The following is an 18,210-nucleotide window of genomic DNA, read 5'->3' on the forward strand; positions in this document are numbered from 1 at the left end:
GTACCTGCCCTTCCTTTCACTCATCTTGTAGTATTAAATAGCCAGGCAGAGACACTATGACAGCTGCTCTCCCCAAAGACCTGACATTTTTGTATCACAGAACAGGATTATTCCTTGCTTTCTTCCCAAAAATAGCAGAGGCAAGGCAGAAGTCTGCAAGTATTGGTGAGCACAGGCTTGACATGCTTTATAGGAAACCTATTTGCTAGTTCCCTCCTGTTCATTTCCCTGCTGTACCCTTACCTTGGCATTTTATGGCCTTGGTCCACAGCCCATCACCTATCCTACAGTCAGAAGTGGCAGACATAGCTGGTCTGTCAGATTTATGTATGTAGTGCATAGGGTAGGAAAATTTGGAAGGGTCCACACCAGCAGCAGAAAATACACCTCCTCCAAATGCTTCCCCTCAGGAAAGCCCCATTGCTCCCGTCTCCATCCAAAGACCTTTACCTTGAGTGGGAAGGGCAGTGCAGAGGATGGTTACTATTTACATACAAGGTTGTGGAAAAAAACCCAGATGTCCTGTGTGGTGCTAATGCAGTTCTCTTTGCACTTCCCAGGCTACTGAGAGCATTAAAATGCTGGTCACGCTCTGCCAGTCTGACAATGAAGAGATCAGAAAAGTGGCATCCGAAACCCTGCTCTCCCTCGGTGAGTTGCCTGGTTTAGAGCAGTATTTAATTTTATTTTTTAACAGAGCAGCATGTAAGACACCTGAGCTATGTAAATGTGACACTGTAAATTTTAAACAAAACTTTGCAGAGTGACTTAAACAAGTCAGAAAATACAGATTCTTAAAAATCATTCATTTTGAAAATGAGCTAAAAGAGACATTGAATTGTGTGAGTCTGGAGGGGGAAGTAGTAAAAGGAAGGATAGCAAAGGAGAAGCTGAGAAACACAAAGAGTTGATAATAATTCTGCACAGTTCCTGGGCACCAGTACTTCAGTGGCACAGAAAAATTGTGTTTTTCTGGCCTTTCAGCTAGGCATGAATTTCTACTCCATGGGGGAGGTGTCCTTGTGTTATTTGAATTATGCAAACCCTTCAAATATGCTCTCTTTCATTCACCACTTCAGCAGGAATTCAGTCTGCTTTTGGACATGTTATTGCTCAAATTATAAAACAACTAGCCCAGGGACACTTGAAAACTCTGATTGTTCTGCTATTCTTCTGGACAACACACAGAGACCATTTTTGGTTCCTAATTGCCAGCTCAACACATTAGGCTCAATGCTGGCTTAGTGGAAGTGCATATAGATGGCAGTAGCTAAGGAGAAAGGGGTTGAAAGACACAGTAATATTTAGCAAACATTTTGCTTCCTCATTTTCAGCAGTATAGAAGTAACATTGTGGATAGACTCACTTCTTCAAAGTGCCAGGAAGTGGGAGGTGGATAAACTTTATATTTTCCAAGGTTGACGTGGATAAACATTTACCTCAAGTACATCACAGCAGCAGCTGAGACCTTGACAAGCACAATAGGTCATTCAGTGTGACGAGTGTACAGATACTGTCACCTCATCATACAAGCCACATCTGCTTCTGTTTGGCTTTAGATAACCGAACAAGTTACATGGGAAATTAAAAAAAAAAAAAAATTGAACATTCAGAGCATGTTTAACTTTTCCAAATAACTTCTGAAATTGCTTCTAACAAGATAAAGTTTAAGAAGGGGTAGAAGTTTCTGGCCAATCAGTACCTTCTAACAGTAAATCCAGTATTTTAAATGTTCCAGGGCAATGACATAATGCATTATTATGCTTTATCATTTTGCATTCAGGTGAAGATGGGAGACTGGCATATGAACAGCTGGACAAATTTCCCCGGGAATTTGTTAAAGTAGGAAGCCGCCGTGGAACTGAAGCTGCCACAGCTTTTTAGATGGAAAAGAACCTGCCAATATTTAACAGGCATTTAAAGCAGGATGGAGCTGCACTTCAGTGTGAGAAACAAAAGGAAGACTTTAAAGAATTCTATGAGAATGTTCCAAAATGTAGCAATTTACAGACTTCTTCAAGAAAAGTAAAATCTAAAATCCAGCTTAAGGATTCCTGTTGGCTCCTCATTGCAGCTCATGATAGAACAGTTGGATGCTGAAGAACAATACTTTGACTGATTTTAAACAAATAATGTAATTCAGTTATTCAGCCTCAACAGACTTCTGTGAGGTTTTAGAATTTGGCATCTCCATATATTTTCCTATATTTACTTCCTTGAAGTTGTTGTGAAAGCTTGAGACATGTGATACCGTATCTATCAAGGACAATCAGGAGGCCACCTGAGCAGGCATGCAGTTTTCCCTTGAATCCCAAATGAAGTGTCTGCTGCCAAGCAGTGTCCCCAGCAACACTCCAGTGGCAGGAAACACTGCTCAGCTTTCTCAGTTGAGTCTTGGTAATGAAATACAAGGAAAGTTCTACAAGTTTTGCCTTGAGAAACAGCACGATGTAAACCCTGGGAGGTGTCACTTTGGTGACTCATTCTAAATGCCTCCACTGGTCTTTTATTCCCTTCTCTTACCCTCCAGCAGCAAACCATCATTAATCCAGCGATTTCTGAGGGGAGATCAAACAATCATGTAGGTTTCTGGAAACTAAATGAAAAGGTAAAGTGCATTTATTTATTCTGAGAAGAAGGCGTGAATAGCGCTAATTACACAAGTCCCCAAAACCATTTTGTCCTGCAAGTTGCAGGCTGGATTGGATTTCATATTCTAATTAGAGGAGCGTAGTTTCTATAGAGTGATTTCAATATAAAGAACAGAACAAACTCAAGTGGACCTCGGAGGCAGTAATAAACAGAGGGGGAAGTGAATGCACCTCCCCTCCCTGCACTGCAAGGTTGAAAGACAGCGAGTACTTCAAACTGTTGATTACAAGCCTTAAGTTAACAGAGGAGGTGAATAGAATTTAACAGAAGAGTGTTCCTGTACTGTGTTCATTATGCATGAAATGCTATTTAGATGTCAATTGAAGTATCCAAATTTGCATAGACGACATAGAAAATATTGCAAACAGTTCACATCAAGAGGAAACCTTGTGAGCCAAACACTTTGGCAGGCAGGGGTCATTTGTTTTGTTTTTTTTACTGTGAATGTTACAAGAATGTACATACCTGTATATTTATAAATATATATATTCTTCCTTTAATTAAAGAAGTACATTTTGTACAGTGCAAAATGCTTACTTGTTTACTGAGGGATATAAACTCTTTTTGCAGAAGGTGAAATAGCCATGTTATGGTTTTTATACTACACCTGCCCCATCAGTTGAATTCTTTCAAGGTGTCCTTTTGTATCTTCTACTTTTTTTTTTTAATTTTTTTCTTTTAGTTTTGTGGCATTTGTACTCACCATATTTCCTATCACATTTAAGTTATAATAAAGATTATTTTTAATTACCAAGCACATCAGTCCATATGTATAGTCACCCTTTCCATCAGCAGCCTCTTCACTATTAGGCTCATAGTTCGGAGCAAGCCAGTTTTGTGTATCATTCAAGATACTTACCAAGAAAGGCTCCACAGGGACTATCAGAAAATGTGCTGGAGAGGCTCTAGGATTGTTACCAAACTTGCACTGATTACTCCTCCCTCCTAGGAAGACAGACTCTTCTCAGACAGAAGACATTCCTTCCATGCATTTTCCCTTCTCAAACATTCAGGCTTACAGCACACACCTTGGGGAACATAGAACTGCCTATGGAGCAGGGAGCCAAAGCCACGGAGAACAGGGAGCAGCTCACATACAGAGGTACTGCTTCAAATGGAGGGTGTATCACATCTCATCTCATTGTAGTTTAAAGCCACCCTTGGAGAAGTTTATTAAGCCTAAAGCTGATCCGCTACACCATTACAACCAGGATTCATGACAGCTGTGACAAAGGGAACAGATCTTAAAGCTTCCAAAACCTGAAGGCGCAGAAAAAGGACCAAACCATTTATTTGTCTCCAAGCTTGTACACAGAGCTGACAACACTGCCTTTTCCTGGCACATTAACACACTCCTTGGTGGAGTAGGAAAAACCAGATGCACAGAGGTGAGCATCACAAGGCTTGTGCTTACCAATAGTAAAGAAGGAAGCAGCAGGCAGTAATTACAAGAGCTCTCAGGCTGCAGCAGGCTTACTTGGACAAATTCAAAGGTCGGGGCCACCCCAGGAAAATGTGTTAGGAAAAAGTTCCCATACCAAAGTAGCTCAGCAGCAGTGCAAGGTGCTGAGAGAAGGTGGAAGAGATGGGCAGCTCCCTAGAAATGCATTGGGAAAGGGGTTTATCTGGTGGTAAAGGTATCCTTACCTTAGGCTATGCTGGTTTTTACTATCCCTGCCATGCTGTCACTGTCTCAGCATGTGGCCCCATAAATAGAAACCTGTAGCACCCCTATACTACTGTAGCTACAGCAGCAGCATGTTAGGCTGCCCACTTTCACACTGCTACTGGCGAGGCTTTTGTAGCCATCAGATTTTCAAAAAGCTATGCTCTATAGCTTCACCCTGTCCTGCAGTCTGTGATATGTACTCTATACTTGATAAATAATGCTTTCATAAATGTGGACTTCAAAATTAGGAGTGAACAACCACCAGACACTGTATCTTAAGTATGGCTCCCTGCTTTGCAGAGAGATTGTCCTGAGGAGAGGATCCACAGCACCCAGCTTCAAATGGCAGCAGTGTTGCCGAGGGTAGGATAGATGTGTCCTCACAACTGGTCACATTTCATTACAGGCATCTGCCAGCCGTTCAACAAACAGCAGCAAATTACAGTTCCTCATAGCACCATTCTCAGTTGCTAAACTGTTTTGTGTTATTACAAGAATGGAAAGATAAATGAATAACACAAACATTTTCTGCTGAAAAAAAACACTGATGACAATGCAACTCAGTCTTAAAAACATAGGAGTGCTGGAAAATCACAGCCTTGGCAAAGTTTGCACACCTTATTAAATTCTTAAATCCAGTTCTGAAAACAACCTGAGATGGCCCTTGAGGGAAAGTAAATGAATATGCATCACATGTTCTTAACAAAAAATAACCTATGAGTAACTTCTCTACTTATGCAGAGGCCACACCATAAGCTACAGCACAGGACAATGCTGCCGGCCCTCACGTAAGCAATCCCATGCCAAAAACCAAGTGAGTTTCAGCTGCCCAAACTAATGGCTATTATGGTCTAATTAATTTCTCCACACACTGTCTTAAGTACAATGGGTGCTTAGCAAAAATAACAATTTTTAGTGTAAATCATTTATGAGTTCTTCCTCACACAAGGAGGAAGAACATGCCCCATTGTTTGCTTGTCCCTGCATAGCTGCTCATTCTTGAAAGATCTGACATCTGCAAATGACCCACCTCCCCACACTTTGCTCTTGCATAGCTGAAATTCAGCCCTGTTGAGACATACACATTTTAAAGGAGAAGTGCTAGGACACTGTAGATACATCCCACTTCCACACAGCCTGAGCCTGCCTCAGTGAAAGAAAAGACTGTGTCTGCACCCTCTGCAGTGAAAAGGAGTGTTGACTCCTTTTGCTGGTAGCACAAATGTATTTGACTTCTTGGAAAGAATCACATGCTGTCGGTTAGGTTCCAGAACTGACACTTTTATTGTACTGGACAGAATGTTCTCTCTAACTCAGCTGGATAGAAAGGCTGTCTTAGTGATGCTGATTTTCAGCTGCTACACAGCTGTGTTACAGTGATAAATGAGTTTCCCTATATACTTAAAATGTCAGATACTTTTAAGAGAACTAATCACAAACAAATCTCTGTACAATTTCTACACCTTTGACAAGCTGTGAGCACATAAATACCAAGTTCCCAGACTTAATATGTAGCACAGTGCTACTACATGCATGTTCAAAAAAAAAAAAGCACTCAAGAATTTTCAGAAGGACAAACTAAGTCAATCCTTTTAGAGTTCTTTAAACAGCAGTTTTTGCAGCATCCTAAAACTGCTGAGAACATTTCCATATATTAATGTCTGATACAATAGGTATAGTCAGTATTTGGTCAAGGTTCAATGCATCTGTGACAAAGCAGGTGTACATGTTATTACTGTGGCAGTTCAGCTCTCACACCTAACCTTCTCAGGCATCACAGGCTTTTTTCAGTTTATACAGCAAACTATCCACTCTGCTAATAAATTGCATTTAATATACCCATAGCAGTTTTGGTTGAAAACATCAGTATGTATTACTAAGTGGCACATGCCTTCTTGACATAAAAATTTACTCTATTACAGGTGGGCCAAATGCTGCAATACATCCATCAGCCTACTTGCAGAACTTCCATGATTTATTTGTACACAGTCTATTTCAACAGAAGGGTCCAGCATATCAACAGACTGTCATATCTTATTTAAAGAAAATCAATCCAGAAAAAGCATAAGATATAAGCCTAACATGCATTCTTCTTAATCAGCCTGAAGGTAAGAAACACAGATACTGCGAACAAATTCTGCATTTGTCTCTTTCTGACAGTTCTGTTCCAACAACAGCACCTGTACTACAGCAGCTCACGCAGCAGGAAGTGAAATAGTGAAAAAGTTGCACTTGCTGTCTCATTTTGGTCTGCTAGTCATGCCACAGTCCTTTCTTCCCTTCTACAGCCTCTGCAAATACAATATGCTTGATGTTTAAAAATAAAGTCACCGCTAAAAGAATAAGAGTTGACAATCACTTATAAATTGACCAACAAAAATCAATCATATCAAAATGAAAATGCTTCCTTATTTACTAATGATGAACTACATTGTTAAGAAAGTTGCTTAGAATGTGAGATAGGAGAGGTCTAAGTCACTTGACAAGCATTATCCACTTCAACAGAAAACCAAGGTTATGCTACAAAGCATTTGCCCAGCATCCAGTTTTGTTTCTTCAAGACAGCATCAGTGCATGATAAAGGACATACCTTTCTCACCTTTTCATCTTGTGATGGAAAGGAATACGTCTAAGCACCCCCTGAAGCATACACTGGAAGATATAATCTTGTGCTTACGAAGTTCACAAGAAATCGTGATGACTCCGTTCTCTAGTTAGCATGCTTGAGGTAAAATGGCAGCCAGGAGTATTACCTCCTACGGTGGTTTCTGACATTTCCTGGATGTCTCAACTGAAATCACTTGTAAAACATCTGTTAACTGATCAACAGCCACAGGAAGTAAAACAGAAGGAATATAAAGGCGCCAATCTGATAGCTCCACAGTCATTCACACATACCCTGAAGAAACCATCTTTGGCAAGGCCAGAGATCCAGAAACCAGGATGCTTCTATTCACTTCTGCCTCCTGAAAGACACTCAGCTCCTCCCAAGATATGGCAACAGCCCCCATTGTTAAAGCCTTGTTACAGAACAACTGCCCCGAGTTCACTCAGTACTAGAAAATCTGTATTCAACTTTCCTGCTCCATCGGAGCCCATGCAGATACCAGATAAGGTGCTCAAGGTTTTAAAGACCCTTTCTATTCCTGTAAACCTTTCAGAACCTGAAGTACCTTGGTAAAAGGGGGTCTCATCTCTTGGTAAATACCAGAGCAGTACCTTGAAAACACCGAGTTTCCTTTCAGAACAGCTCTCAAGTATAGGCCGCTTTGTCTCCACCTAGTTTTCAGCACAGCTGCTACTGGGACCAAGAAAACACCACCTTCTCTTCATAAGCCAATTAAAGTATTACTAAAATAAATGGTCTAATATTTCCTACTTAAGCTCTCATTACACAGATTGCAAAATGCTTCCTTAGAAGACAGAGGAAATGAATTTTAAAAACTCTGAAAATCATAACTGACCTTTAGATTTTGACTCTTATCCAATAAACCTTTCTGAAACCTCACCAACAACACACGAGTTCTTGCTTTTTCCCCTCCCTCTATCCACAAAAAAAAAGCAATTTTTAATCCAGAATTCCAAAAATATAAGAAGAACTAAAAATTGCCCAAGCATTCCCCCCAAAAACTTGAAAGCTTCCATCTACAGGAGTCATAATTGATTTAAACTAAGGATTAACTATTCCCCTGTCAATTAAGATGCTATTTTGGTAATCAAAGATTTATTTATCAATTCTCATGCATCATGTCAGACCAACTGATAAAGATATTTACACAACAGTTGAAATACACAGTATTTGCATTTCCTACAAGCAACTACATGCAGCCTGTAGTAAATTTTCCATGCAGTATTCAGATACTCCTCCCACTGCTACATAATTCCAGTTAAAAATACCAACATCTGTAATGTTCCCACAAGAGTTTCTGTACCAGAGGTTCAGTATATGCTTTCAAGAGGAAGCCTGCAATTAAAAGCCACATACATAAGCCTATTTAAAGGTTGTCATTCCAGTTGCAAATGGCTTGCTTCCTTTGAAGGAAGATCTGATCTATTCTCCCTTAAACCAGACAATACTTGTGATGGCTCTTCTTCAGAAGGACAGTCTGCCTCATCTCCACAGATGTGCTCTTCATTTTCCTGTCTGGATTCCTCTAGAGCCAGACTCTCCAGTGTCTCAAGATTGTCAGGTGCTTGCCCAGTCAGCCTCTACAAAGAAACAGAAGACAGCAAATTTAATATTTTTCTACTCTAATAACTATGAAATAATGAAAGAAGACTCTGCATATGGAATTAAGCAACCTAATTACCGTCATTTGGAGGTTGTTGATATAATCAAAACATTCCTCAGTTACAAAAACCTTGAGATACAAGTCCAACTCAAATTATTACCTCTTAACTTGAAAACCACATTTGCTTGTTCAGTTTTTCTTAGGTTCTTCAGTAGGGCAGGTTTTATCTCAGGCAACCTAAAACATGGGAAACTGGCTCCCAAATTAAGTATTTACTATAGTACCTTACCGTACAATTAATTTACTCCATTTTGAGTTAGATGAAGCTACATTAAGTCAAGATAAACTTTAAGACCCAGCAGTCTCTAGCACTTGATCAACCTAGAAGTTCCTCACCTAACCTGAGGTAAGGAAGATAAACAGGACTGTAAAGAGGCTGGTTTTGAAGCTTCTGGTTGTTTGATGGATCCCTTAAGGCTCATTTAAGGCTCATAAGGGAGCAGCTTACAACTAATAAGTGATCATAACTTTTGAGAAATTGAAGAGAAGTTTCCAACAACTAGTTCAAGTCCTCAAGTAATGCAATTTCTGCCAGTGGTTTTACCACTAACACCAAAAAAATTCAAGCATAACAAAACAGTCTTTCAAGGCTGATGTAAGTAACTGCACTAACTGAAAAGTAACTAACTTGATGAAATAAAATTATTGAATAAACAAGTTACTTGCAATCATATTGCATTTTGTTTCCACCTCTCAGTCTAGTCATCACAGACTCAAAGTATTTGCCAGGCACCCAGCTTCATATCCCAGCTTAATGAGAGCTTAATTCCTGCAAAAACAACCTGAAAGCCACAACATCAAGGTTCCACACCTATCTAAGTATTTATCACAGCTTCAGAGGCTCTTAGAAACAATCCTGTCCTGCTGAAGGAGCCATGGAATTAGTGACAACTACTCACCCCAAGGAACTCTCAGAGGGAGCTGTTAGGAAATTTGAGTTTATGAGCCCTAGAGACTGTGTACAGCCCTTTTTGGGCAGTGAAACTGGCACTGTGCCTTAACAAGAAAACCTTGACCTTAAAGAGAACGGTGCTCCCTCTCACTGCTCTACTTTGTGACTCTGTTTCAAGTTTAGTTTCTCAAAGGACACAGCCAGTACCAACCTATTAAGCACATGAATTTAAGTCATCCCAAAAAAGTGGAAAAATCAACTCTTCCTTCCCTTATCACAATCTCCAACATGCAAATCCTAATTCTGTTAAGAGAGTAGGTTGAATTCGTCCTTCTGAAAACATCCATCTTAGTACTCTCATTACTCCTATAGGTTCTAAGATGGGAAAAAGTCATCCCCCAGAAGGAGCTTTTTGACTCTACAATTAGAGCTATCCTGCCGGAATAGGTCAGAGAGCAATTTAAAATAAAGAGTCCTGTGAGCACATATAACAGAAGTCATGATTCATTATAAATACTTTGGCTGGTTTCTCACTGTTTTGTTCCACAACATTAAATGAAAGTTACTTTGAGTACCTCAATCACACTGGTCATATAATGCACATGCTCAGCAAGGGACATGAGCTCTTCATTTTCTTCTTTTAGGCGGGCAATTTCACCATCCTTCTGCTCGATTTCCTTGTGCAACTGAGTTCAAATAACAAAATGTTAGAAGAGGAAGACAATAGCCAGGTGACCTTAGCAGTTAGGCATCTTTCAGTAGCTACCTTTTCATTTTCTTGAAGCACTTCATACAGAGCCTTCCTCCTTTCTTCTGCCACTTCTTTCCAATACTGAGATGAAGGATCTCCTGAATTTAAGAGGCTACATTAAGTCTGTGGTAAGACTGACTTCTTAAAAGCACCTTAAGATTTCTAACTTGTATACAAGTATTCTTTGAGCTGTGATACTAAGAACTCACTCTGTAGAGTGTTTTCAAAGATTAGTTGTAGAACTACAACTAGTGACAAGCTTACAAGAAACATCCTACACTGCATTAATGGCAGTACAAGGCCTTCAGGAAGCTGCCTCAAGCATGGCAGAAGGCTCTGCAAGATGGCCACATTTGCAAATGCTGCTCTGAATGTACACTTTGTGGAGGACAGAAGTGTTACTTCCAAGTCACTGTCCACACTGGTCAAAATGGTACTGAGAAACTGCACAAACAACACACTGCGGCAAAACAGGCTTTCGTTTCAACTTAATTATTAGTCACTGGAAAACTTATAGCCCAGCCAAAATAACAAACTACTACTACTTAACACTGCTGCTCACAATGCTTCTCAGCTTCTGGTTATCACAAATTCCTTCTTAAATACTAGACATTTATACTTTATTTAATATAGAGGGTAAGTATCATTAACTACTGCTAGACATCACAAAAAACCCACAAAGCCGTTATCTAAATGACAAAGGAAACGTGTTTCAAGTAGCACTCCAACAGCAGCATAGCATTTGAAGTGCATGAAAACATTTCAGGAATTACCACATACCTTTCACCATGAGATCTTCAGCTTGAATGACATCATTCTCATTCTCCTGCTCCTTGTCCACAGACACCTCAGCTTTAGAAGCCTTTGAGGCAAATTTGTTATTCCAGAGCTTCCTTCTGACTGAAGATTTCTTCTGCATAAAACATGGGCAGGTTTAAGTTAAGAGAAACATCTCAGCCTACACAAAAATACAAACTTCTAAGCCTACACACTCATGCAAGTAAGTCTCTAAGTCCTGCTTTCTTCACATTATAGTTCTAGTTTAGAAATCTTCCTTAATACCCAAAAAGAAATTGCTAGGCTTTAATATTGTTTATTACTAGAACAATAGTAAGCTTGTGTCACTCATTAGCACATTGTATTTTTTTCAATTATATTAGTTTTCAGTTAGCAGCTCAAAAGCTTTTCACTATGACTAGAAATAATTCTATATTTACAAATTATCTTTTAGTTTATACCTCACTACGCCTGCCAACCAGGTTGCCGGCTGCTGAAGGCTGGATCATTTTAAGAGTTGGTCTTCGGGCAGCACTGCTTGTGCTATCTGTGAGGTACTTCTGAAAAGACAAAAATGGGTCAGACGGCAGCCACTCTTCTTCACATCAACTGAAAATTAGGAATCCATCATACTTCCAGTAAGGTAACACAATTCATCTTTTCAAGACAAAGAAATGACACTGTAGCCTATATTAAAGATTTGTAAGGAAGGAGATCTAATTATTTCTACCAGAGATAGATCTTAATCACGTGAAGCTATGATCAATCCCTGCCTCTTAGCAACATTTGCCTTTCATAAAAGAACTTCAGCAGAAATACTCTGATTAGATTTCAAGGCCAATGACTTTAGCTAGACCTCTCAAACTCGAGTTTTAGAGCAGCAGTCTCAGACCCTTGGGGACAGGGACAAAAATGATTGCAGTTGCAAGGTTAGGTGGCCAAGGCACATCGGGCAGTAGCTGTTTTCATAACCTGTGAACACAGCATCAAACAGTGCTCATTTAAATAGATGTGTTACTTTGATTATCCATTAAAATGGATCAAAAGTTTCCTTGCTTCGATCCAGAGAGGCTATTGTTTTGTCTAACCAGTATGTTTATCACCCTTGCTATCATGCATAAATGCTCTTTCCTGCATCAAAGCTTTCTGACTGGGTTGGTTACACTGCCACCATGGGATAGCAAACAATGGCAGACAACCAAGCAAGAACAGCCAGGATACAATGCCACACCAGCGTGAGAAAGTCACCGATTCACACCGTACTTCATAGGACAAGAGCTCACATTTCCCACGGTAGTTTCTGCCACCAATTATCCTACTGTTCCATTAAAGGACAAACATTAACTGGTGTGGGAACAAGAATCACACCGTGTGTCAGACACTGCTTGCTGTTACTTAGGATTAGAGTTAAGTATACTCTGCCAAGAGATTATTGGCCAAAACTCAAGTTAACCCACTGAAAGTGCAAAAAGCCATACCGAGCAATTCATACCCTACAGACACTTTGCGACAAGAGTGCCATAAATCAGACCTATCAATTAGCAATTTTCATTAAAACCTGAAGCTTCCATTCCAGTCACTATGCCTCATCATACAAGAGCCACTAGCCTCTATTTTATACACTTCTGTACCATTCTGATTAGGGCCTACATTAAAAGATTTACCAAGAAAAGTTACTAAGGTTTGCTCCTAATCACTTAGCTCTTAAAAACCTTCATTGTTTAAGCATTTCCACCAATTCCAAGGCAACTATTATTCACAAAGGTGACTTGGAAAGTGAACTGCCTGCTTGAATACTTCAGTTAAAACACATCCAACACAAGACAGACAGAACTCCTTCAGAAGTTCCCACCCATAAAGAACAGCCTACAAAACCTACCCTACACCCCCTAAGCATAAGCCAGACAGATTCAGTAAGCAAAGGCACATAGTCAGGACAAACAAACCAAACCAACCCTAAAAAATTAAACGAAGAGACAGTAAGCTCAGTGTCAAAGTAAAAAGGACTTGCTGAGCAATAGGAAAAAAAGCAGTCATAAGCACATAGACCCAAGCAGGACAGCATGTTCCCAAGCCACAATGCCTGCCAGGAGGTTACTCAAGCCAAATGGACATAAGCCAGGTGGAAGCACATTGCAACAGATCCCTTTATATTCCTTCAGTGGACAGAGAAGCTTGTGTCACACAGAGCGGTACTAGCTTCAAGGCTTTAAAGCCTATACCTGCAAAGATCCTGAGGACTTTTCTATGGTCAGTTTCTGTTTCATTTTGGAGTTCATGAGATCAACTGCAATAGAAAAACACTAAAATTAATACAGCATCCCTCTATTCCTGAAGTTCGGGAAACACTAGTTAGAGAACATTACCATTTCGGATTATCGGCCTTCATGGCTGCCTTAAGCAGTCAGCCACGCACGGCGTGGTCAGTGGGCCCCTCCAGAGCCCCTCCCGAGGTTGCACCCAAGACACGAGCGGCGGGAAGGTAGCGCCCCGCGCCACCACAGCGCGGAGCGGCCTTCCCGCAGGGCCGGCGGGGCTGTCCCAGGCGCACACCCGGAATGGCTGAGAGGAGAACGGGGCACTCACCCACAGCATCCCCGGCCCTGATCCCGCCAGGCGAGCCCGCAGGGCTGGCGGAAGGTGTCCCAGGTGCACACCCAGAATGGCTGTAAGGAACGGGGCACTCACCCACACCACCTCAGCGGCGCGGCCCGGCTCCCGCCAGGAACTAGCAGGGCCCCTCCCTCCCCGCGCGCCGCCGCGGCCAATGGGGAATAGAGACGCATGAGCCCGCCAACACCTAAACTCGGCCACGGAACATTGCGGCCCCAACCAGCCGCCAGTGGCGGCGGCTCAACCAAGACGGAGAGCAGCCCCCGTCTCGTCCTTCCCGCCCCTCTCCCGGGCCCAAGGCCCCGCTCACCGGCAGCCGCTCCCGCACAGACCCCAAAGCACGCGCCCGCACACCCAGCCACCTTCTCGCGCCCGACGCGCGGCTATAAGGAGCGCGCGGGTGGTCACGTGACGCGGGGGCCCTCTCCGAGCCAATCGCGGGCCGCGCTCCCCCCGCCCCGCGCGCCGAGGCCGGTGGTGAGGGGGCGCGCGCTGCTCCGCGCTGTCGTGCGGGCTTTGGTTGCCTCTGGATTTTGGTTTTTTTTGGTTTTATTTATAAAGGAGTTGTGCCAGAGCAGATTTAATTACGGCTCCGCTTATTCTCATCACTCCTGTCTAAACACGGTACAACATGCAAAACCGGGGAAGAAAATTAGCAGTGTTAAGCCGCAATAACTGCTACACAACGCTAATTTTGTGCATCATATAGACTACAGCTCTTATTAATTATGCCTCAAGCGTGCTGTTAAATTTGTTAGAAGCCACTTGACAATTATATTCTCGCAAATATTTGCACATTTATCTTTTATTTGTACTAATAGTATCTTCTGCTGATTTGTGAATAAACAGGTTGTCGAGTTAAGGACACATTCCTTACAATCAAGGTCTCACAGAACAGCTATCAACATTTTTCCCAGGCAATATGATGGAGCTATTAGAAATTAGGATAATTACAGAGAGAAGCATTTATTTAGCCTGCCATTCTGTCGGTCTCCTGTTTGGAAATAAATTCTATGGCACTTATGAGAATGTTGAGTAGAATGTCACAGTCTGATGAAAGCAAGAAAGGCAGAACATAAAAAAAAGATGCATTAGGAAATCTTTAAACAAGGATAAGGAAATAAAACTAATCTCTCTTGTTCAGTGTCTCATTGACCCATTTAAATTTTCATTGTCCACAATATCCTTTGGCAAGTACCTCTAGAGCTCAAATAATCTTTGGTCTGAAGAACACCTTTTTTTTTTTTTTTTTCTTTGAACCTGATTCCAATATTGTCGCTTGATGTCCCCAGTCCTTGTAAGAGACAACAAACAACCTGCCTGCCCTCATCTAGGCCACTGTTACACAGACTGCTCTCCAGTTCTCTCTCCCAGGCCTACTTAGCTGTCCCTGACATGAAAGCTGTTCCATCTTCCTGCTCTTCTGTGAACTGTATGGCATTTGATTTGCCACTGCTGAACACTGGACTGGCATTTCCGTGGAAAAATCTGCCATAACTCTGAGATCTTATTCTTGAGTGATAGTCAGTTCAAAGTTTGTCATTCACTGTGTGAAATTAAGATACATTTTCTTATGCATATTCTTTGATGTTTTATCTGCATTGAATTTCATAGCTGTATCTGCCCATCACTCAATTCCTTAATGTCCTTCTGTAGTTTTTCAGTCAGGTCCCTTCTTGTTATTTGAATAACACAGTATCATAAGCAAGTTGTCACCTCAGTAAACTTTATCTTCCATACAGCAAATCAAAAAGACACATGCAGAAATGTAATCTAAATTAATACTGTTCTGTTAGAGTACTAAAAAAAAAAGTTCATGCTCTTAGGTTAGTTTAATTCTTGTTGAATTTGAAATTTCCACGTTTCAAAACACCAGCAGGTATATGTAACTGGTTATATATGCACACCAGCACTGAATGTTCTTTCAGAAAAATCTCGACACAAGTAGTGCCTATATGAGCACAACATAAAACATTCCTATTTTTACATTTTATATTTTCTTATAAAAAATTTTAAAATCCAATAAAAACTACACTAAACATTTAAATTAGATGCATGCATCAATTTCTATCATAAATCATACTTAAGAGGCACTGTGTGCATTTTATGGCTGCAATATGTAAATTGTATGTCTTGTAAATACTATGTTTTCAAAGTAAACTTTCCCAGACGTTACCTTTTCAAATTTCAGGTTTAATTGATAAAAAAATTTCAGGTGGATTTACAGTTCAGAAGTGGAATAACTGCTTTTGGAGATGTTGGTAATTGGAAGGGTCCAAGGTAATGGGAGATGGTTCTGATGTGACAGTCTTGTTTGTTTTGCCTTTTAATTTGTTCCTTGCTGGAGGCATACAATCTGGAGGTTTATTACAAAGCTGCCACTCCTTCAATTTATCCAGCTGAAGAACGTGTCCTCTTACAAACCACCATGTCCCAGAGTTCAGTCACTTCAGTTCTAAAGGTTTGTAAAGAACCCCATCACCATCTCAGAAAGAACACTGAGAGTTTATTATTAGAAGCTTATTCATAGCCCTAATTGAGGGAAACCAGTATAATGATATAAAAACCTCACCGAAACAAACCTTAAAAAAAAAAATCCAGGTTATTTTACTGTAATAATTCCCCTTTTGTAGCCAAAGTTCCAAAGTTTTAATTTAAACAGGGATTAGGGCATTTCAGCTTGTTTGTTTCATACAAAATAAAACCCTTTGTCATGAATACTTATGACTATTTGCACTTCAAGTGAGCCTAAGCAAACACGCCGAGGTTTCCCATAGAACTCAGCCAATTTGTTAGATTATTCATGGCAGCAGAGAATGTGTACTTTTTAGAGCTTTTGTATTCAATTGCTGTTGATAAATGTTATCAGTTTTTACAGCAAATGACAACTTGGAGGACTTCATGTGCCTGAGAACGTGGGAATAGGTGGGTCTCCAGCAGCTTGGGAGTCCTGTATTGCTTACATGCCAGTGTGTGGAAACTTCCTGACCATTGCAGAGGGAGAGTCTGGACTTGGCTATCTGAATGAAGTGCTGGCAAGGATGAATTTGTACTGGACAGTCACACCGTGCCTTCTCTCAAGGCCCTTTCTGTACTCTGGAGATAATGACCCTGCTCTAGGGTGCTTAAGGACTCTTTATTTCTACCTGCCATATTAAGTACAGGCAAACCACACTGTGATTTTTAAAAATTTTGTGTACTGTGTTATTACACAAATATCATAAAAGATCTCCTGTTTGTTAGTGTTTACTGTAAGCACTGACTGTAAGTGTTTGGGATGCAGAGGAACACTCTGGGAGAGGGCCAGGAGAGTCCTGCAGTGCTGAGCCTCTGACCCACAGGAATGTCTCGCCGCAGCCCTGCAAAGGACCCTGGGAAGGAAGCCCCGAGGCCGCCTTTGGAATCCCTGACCCAGTTAAGACCTGTGGCTCTCAGGGTCCCTCGCTGATGTTCTCTTGGCCCTCCTGTCCAATGTTTATTTCTGGGATGAAAGAACTCCCCGCAGTCCGCCGGGTAACAGTAGGTGGCAGCGTGGCATCACGCTTCCCCTCCCTTTGCCTCTGGTTTTTCCGTCGTGCTTCGTGTGTTACCGACAAGAAATTCACGGTTTGTCTTCTTTTCCCTGGGTTAATCAGCATGGAAGGCTGTATGCTAATGAAACTCGCGGATTATGTAGACGGCACAATCCAGGTATAATTCATAAGGCCGACCGGGTTTCAGTGACGGCCACTGTTAATAATTAGATCTCTCCAGAGAGTACACAAATTTCATACACTAGAACAAAAGATTGTCCTGTGAACCGTGATCCTGTGCGCCTCAGAGGTGAAAAGTTGAAAGAAAAATCTGCATCTCACCTGGTTATTTTTTTCCCTAGTTGAGTACTGTGTGAGCCACTAAGACATCCTTTAAGACACTGTTAGGTCCTAACCCGCAGCTTCAAAAAAAAAAAAAAAAAAGTGTAAAAGTGCTTTAAGATTTAAAAATTGAACATCCTCTATAAAAGTTACAAATTAATAATATGCTAAAGCTGCTGTTGACTGCAAGTATTTAGAATATTATTTACAGACGGAACAAATAAAACATTTTTTTTTAATTTTACCCTTATTCTTGCAAGCATCTGCTGATTAAAGCACAAAACCTACATTATTTAAGACCAGTACCTCACATGCCCAAGAACTTATGTCCCATTTTATGACCACAGCCCCCTGAAACTAGAAGGGGGACATGAAGAAGTGCCAAATGAAGCTTAATATTGTAGCAACAGCTGTGCAGTGGTGTGCTGCTTTTGGCAGGGGTAGAGTTAATTTTCTTCTGTCCACTGCTGTCCATCACAAGAAGAAGGAGACAGTGATGGACAACCAAAGTCATTCTATGATTCTGTGATTCTGACTGGGTCCAGAACACAATATAAGGAATGTTGTACACTTTAAACAGTGACATTTCTTTGTCCAAGCATTCCTCTTATGCCTTAGAAACTGTTTTCTCTGAATGTAGAAATGAGTGAATCAGTATGTTCTGAAGTATATGAAATAGTTTTAATTACCACCTAATTTGTCTTGTTAAA

General features: G+C 41.0%; 2 protein-coding genes across 8 annotated transcripts in view; one reads left to right on the top strand and one right to left on the bottom strand.

The window, feature by feature from the left end:
- Positions 1–2,772, top strand: part of RIPOR2 (RHO family interacting cell polarization regulator 2) — a 67,924-nt gene extending 65,152 nt beyond the window's left edge. For all 4 annotated transcript variants that reach the window (XM_050971384.1, XM_018908056.3, XM_018908057.3 and 1 more), the window contains 2 exons: positions 561–651; positions 1,784–2,772. In XM_050971384.1, the coding sequence (XP_050827341.1) occupies positions 561–651; positions 1,784–1,884 (192 nt within the window). In that variant the 3' untranslated portion in view covers positions 1,885–2,772. The remainder of the gene's footprint in view (positions 1–560; positions 652–1,783) is intronic.
- Positions 2,773–3,069: 297 nt separating this feature from the next.
- Positions 3,070–14,056, bottom strand: GMNN (geminin DNA replication inhibitor). Of its 4 annotated transcripts, none has more exons than XM_018908074.3 (7): positions 13,957–14,056; positions 13,256–13,320; positions 11,495–11,593; positions 11,037–11,169; positions 10,272–10,354; positions 10,081–10,191; positions 3,070–8,530 (listed from the first exon to the last, which is right to left on the bottom strand). In XM_018908074.3, exons 2-7 carry the CDS (start codon positions 13,310–13,312, stop codon positions 8,327–8,329), a joined length of 687 nt encoding a protein of 228 aa, XP_018763619.2. In that variant the 5' UTR covers positions 13,313–13,320; positions 13,957–14,056; the 3' UTR covers positions 3,070–8,326. The 4 variants fall into 4 exon arrangements, with proteins under 4 accessions (XP_018763619.2, XP_050827345.1, XP_018763608.2 ...); XM_050971388.1 differs by having other exon boundaries at positions 14,009–14,038; XM_018908063.3 differs by lacking the exon at positions 13,957–14,056 and adding an exon at positions 13,722–13,793.
- Positions 14,057–18,210: the final 4,154 nt, after the last annotated feature.

Source organism: Serinus canaria, chromosome 2 (genome assembly GCF_022539315.1).
Source record: "Serinus canaria isolate serCan28SL12 chromosome 2, serCan2020, whole genome shotgun sequence".
Lineage (NCBI taxonomy): Eukaryota > Metazoa > Chordata > Aves > Passeriformes > Fringillidae > Serinus > Serinus canaria.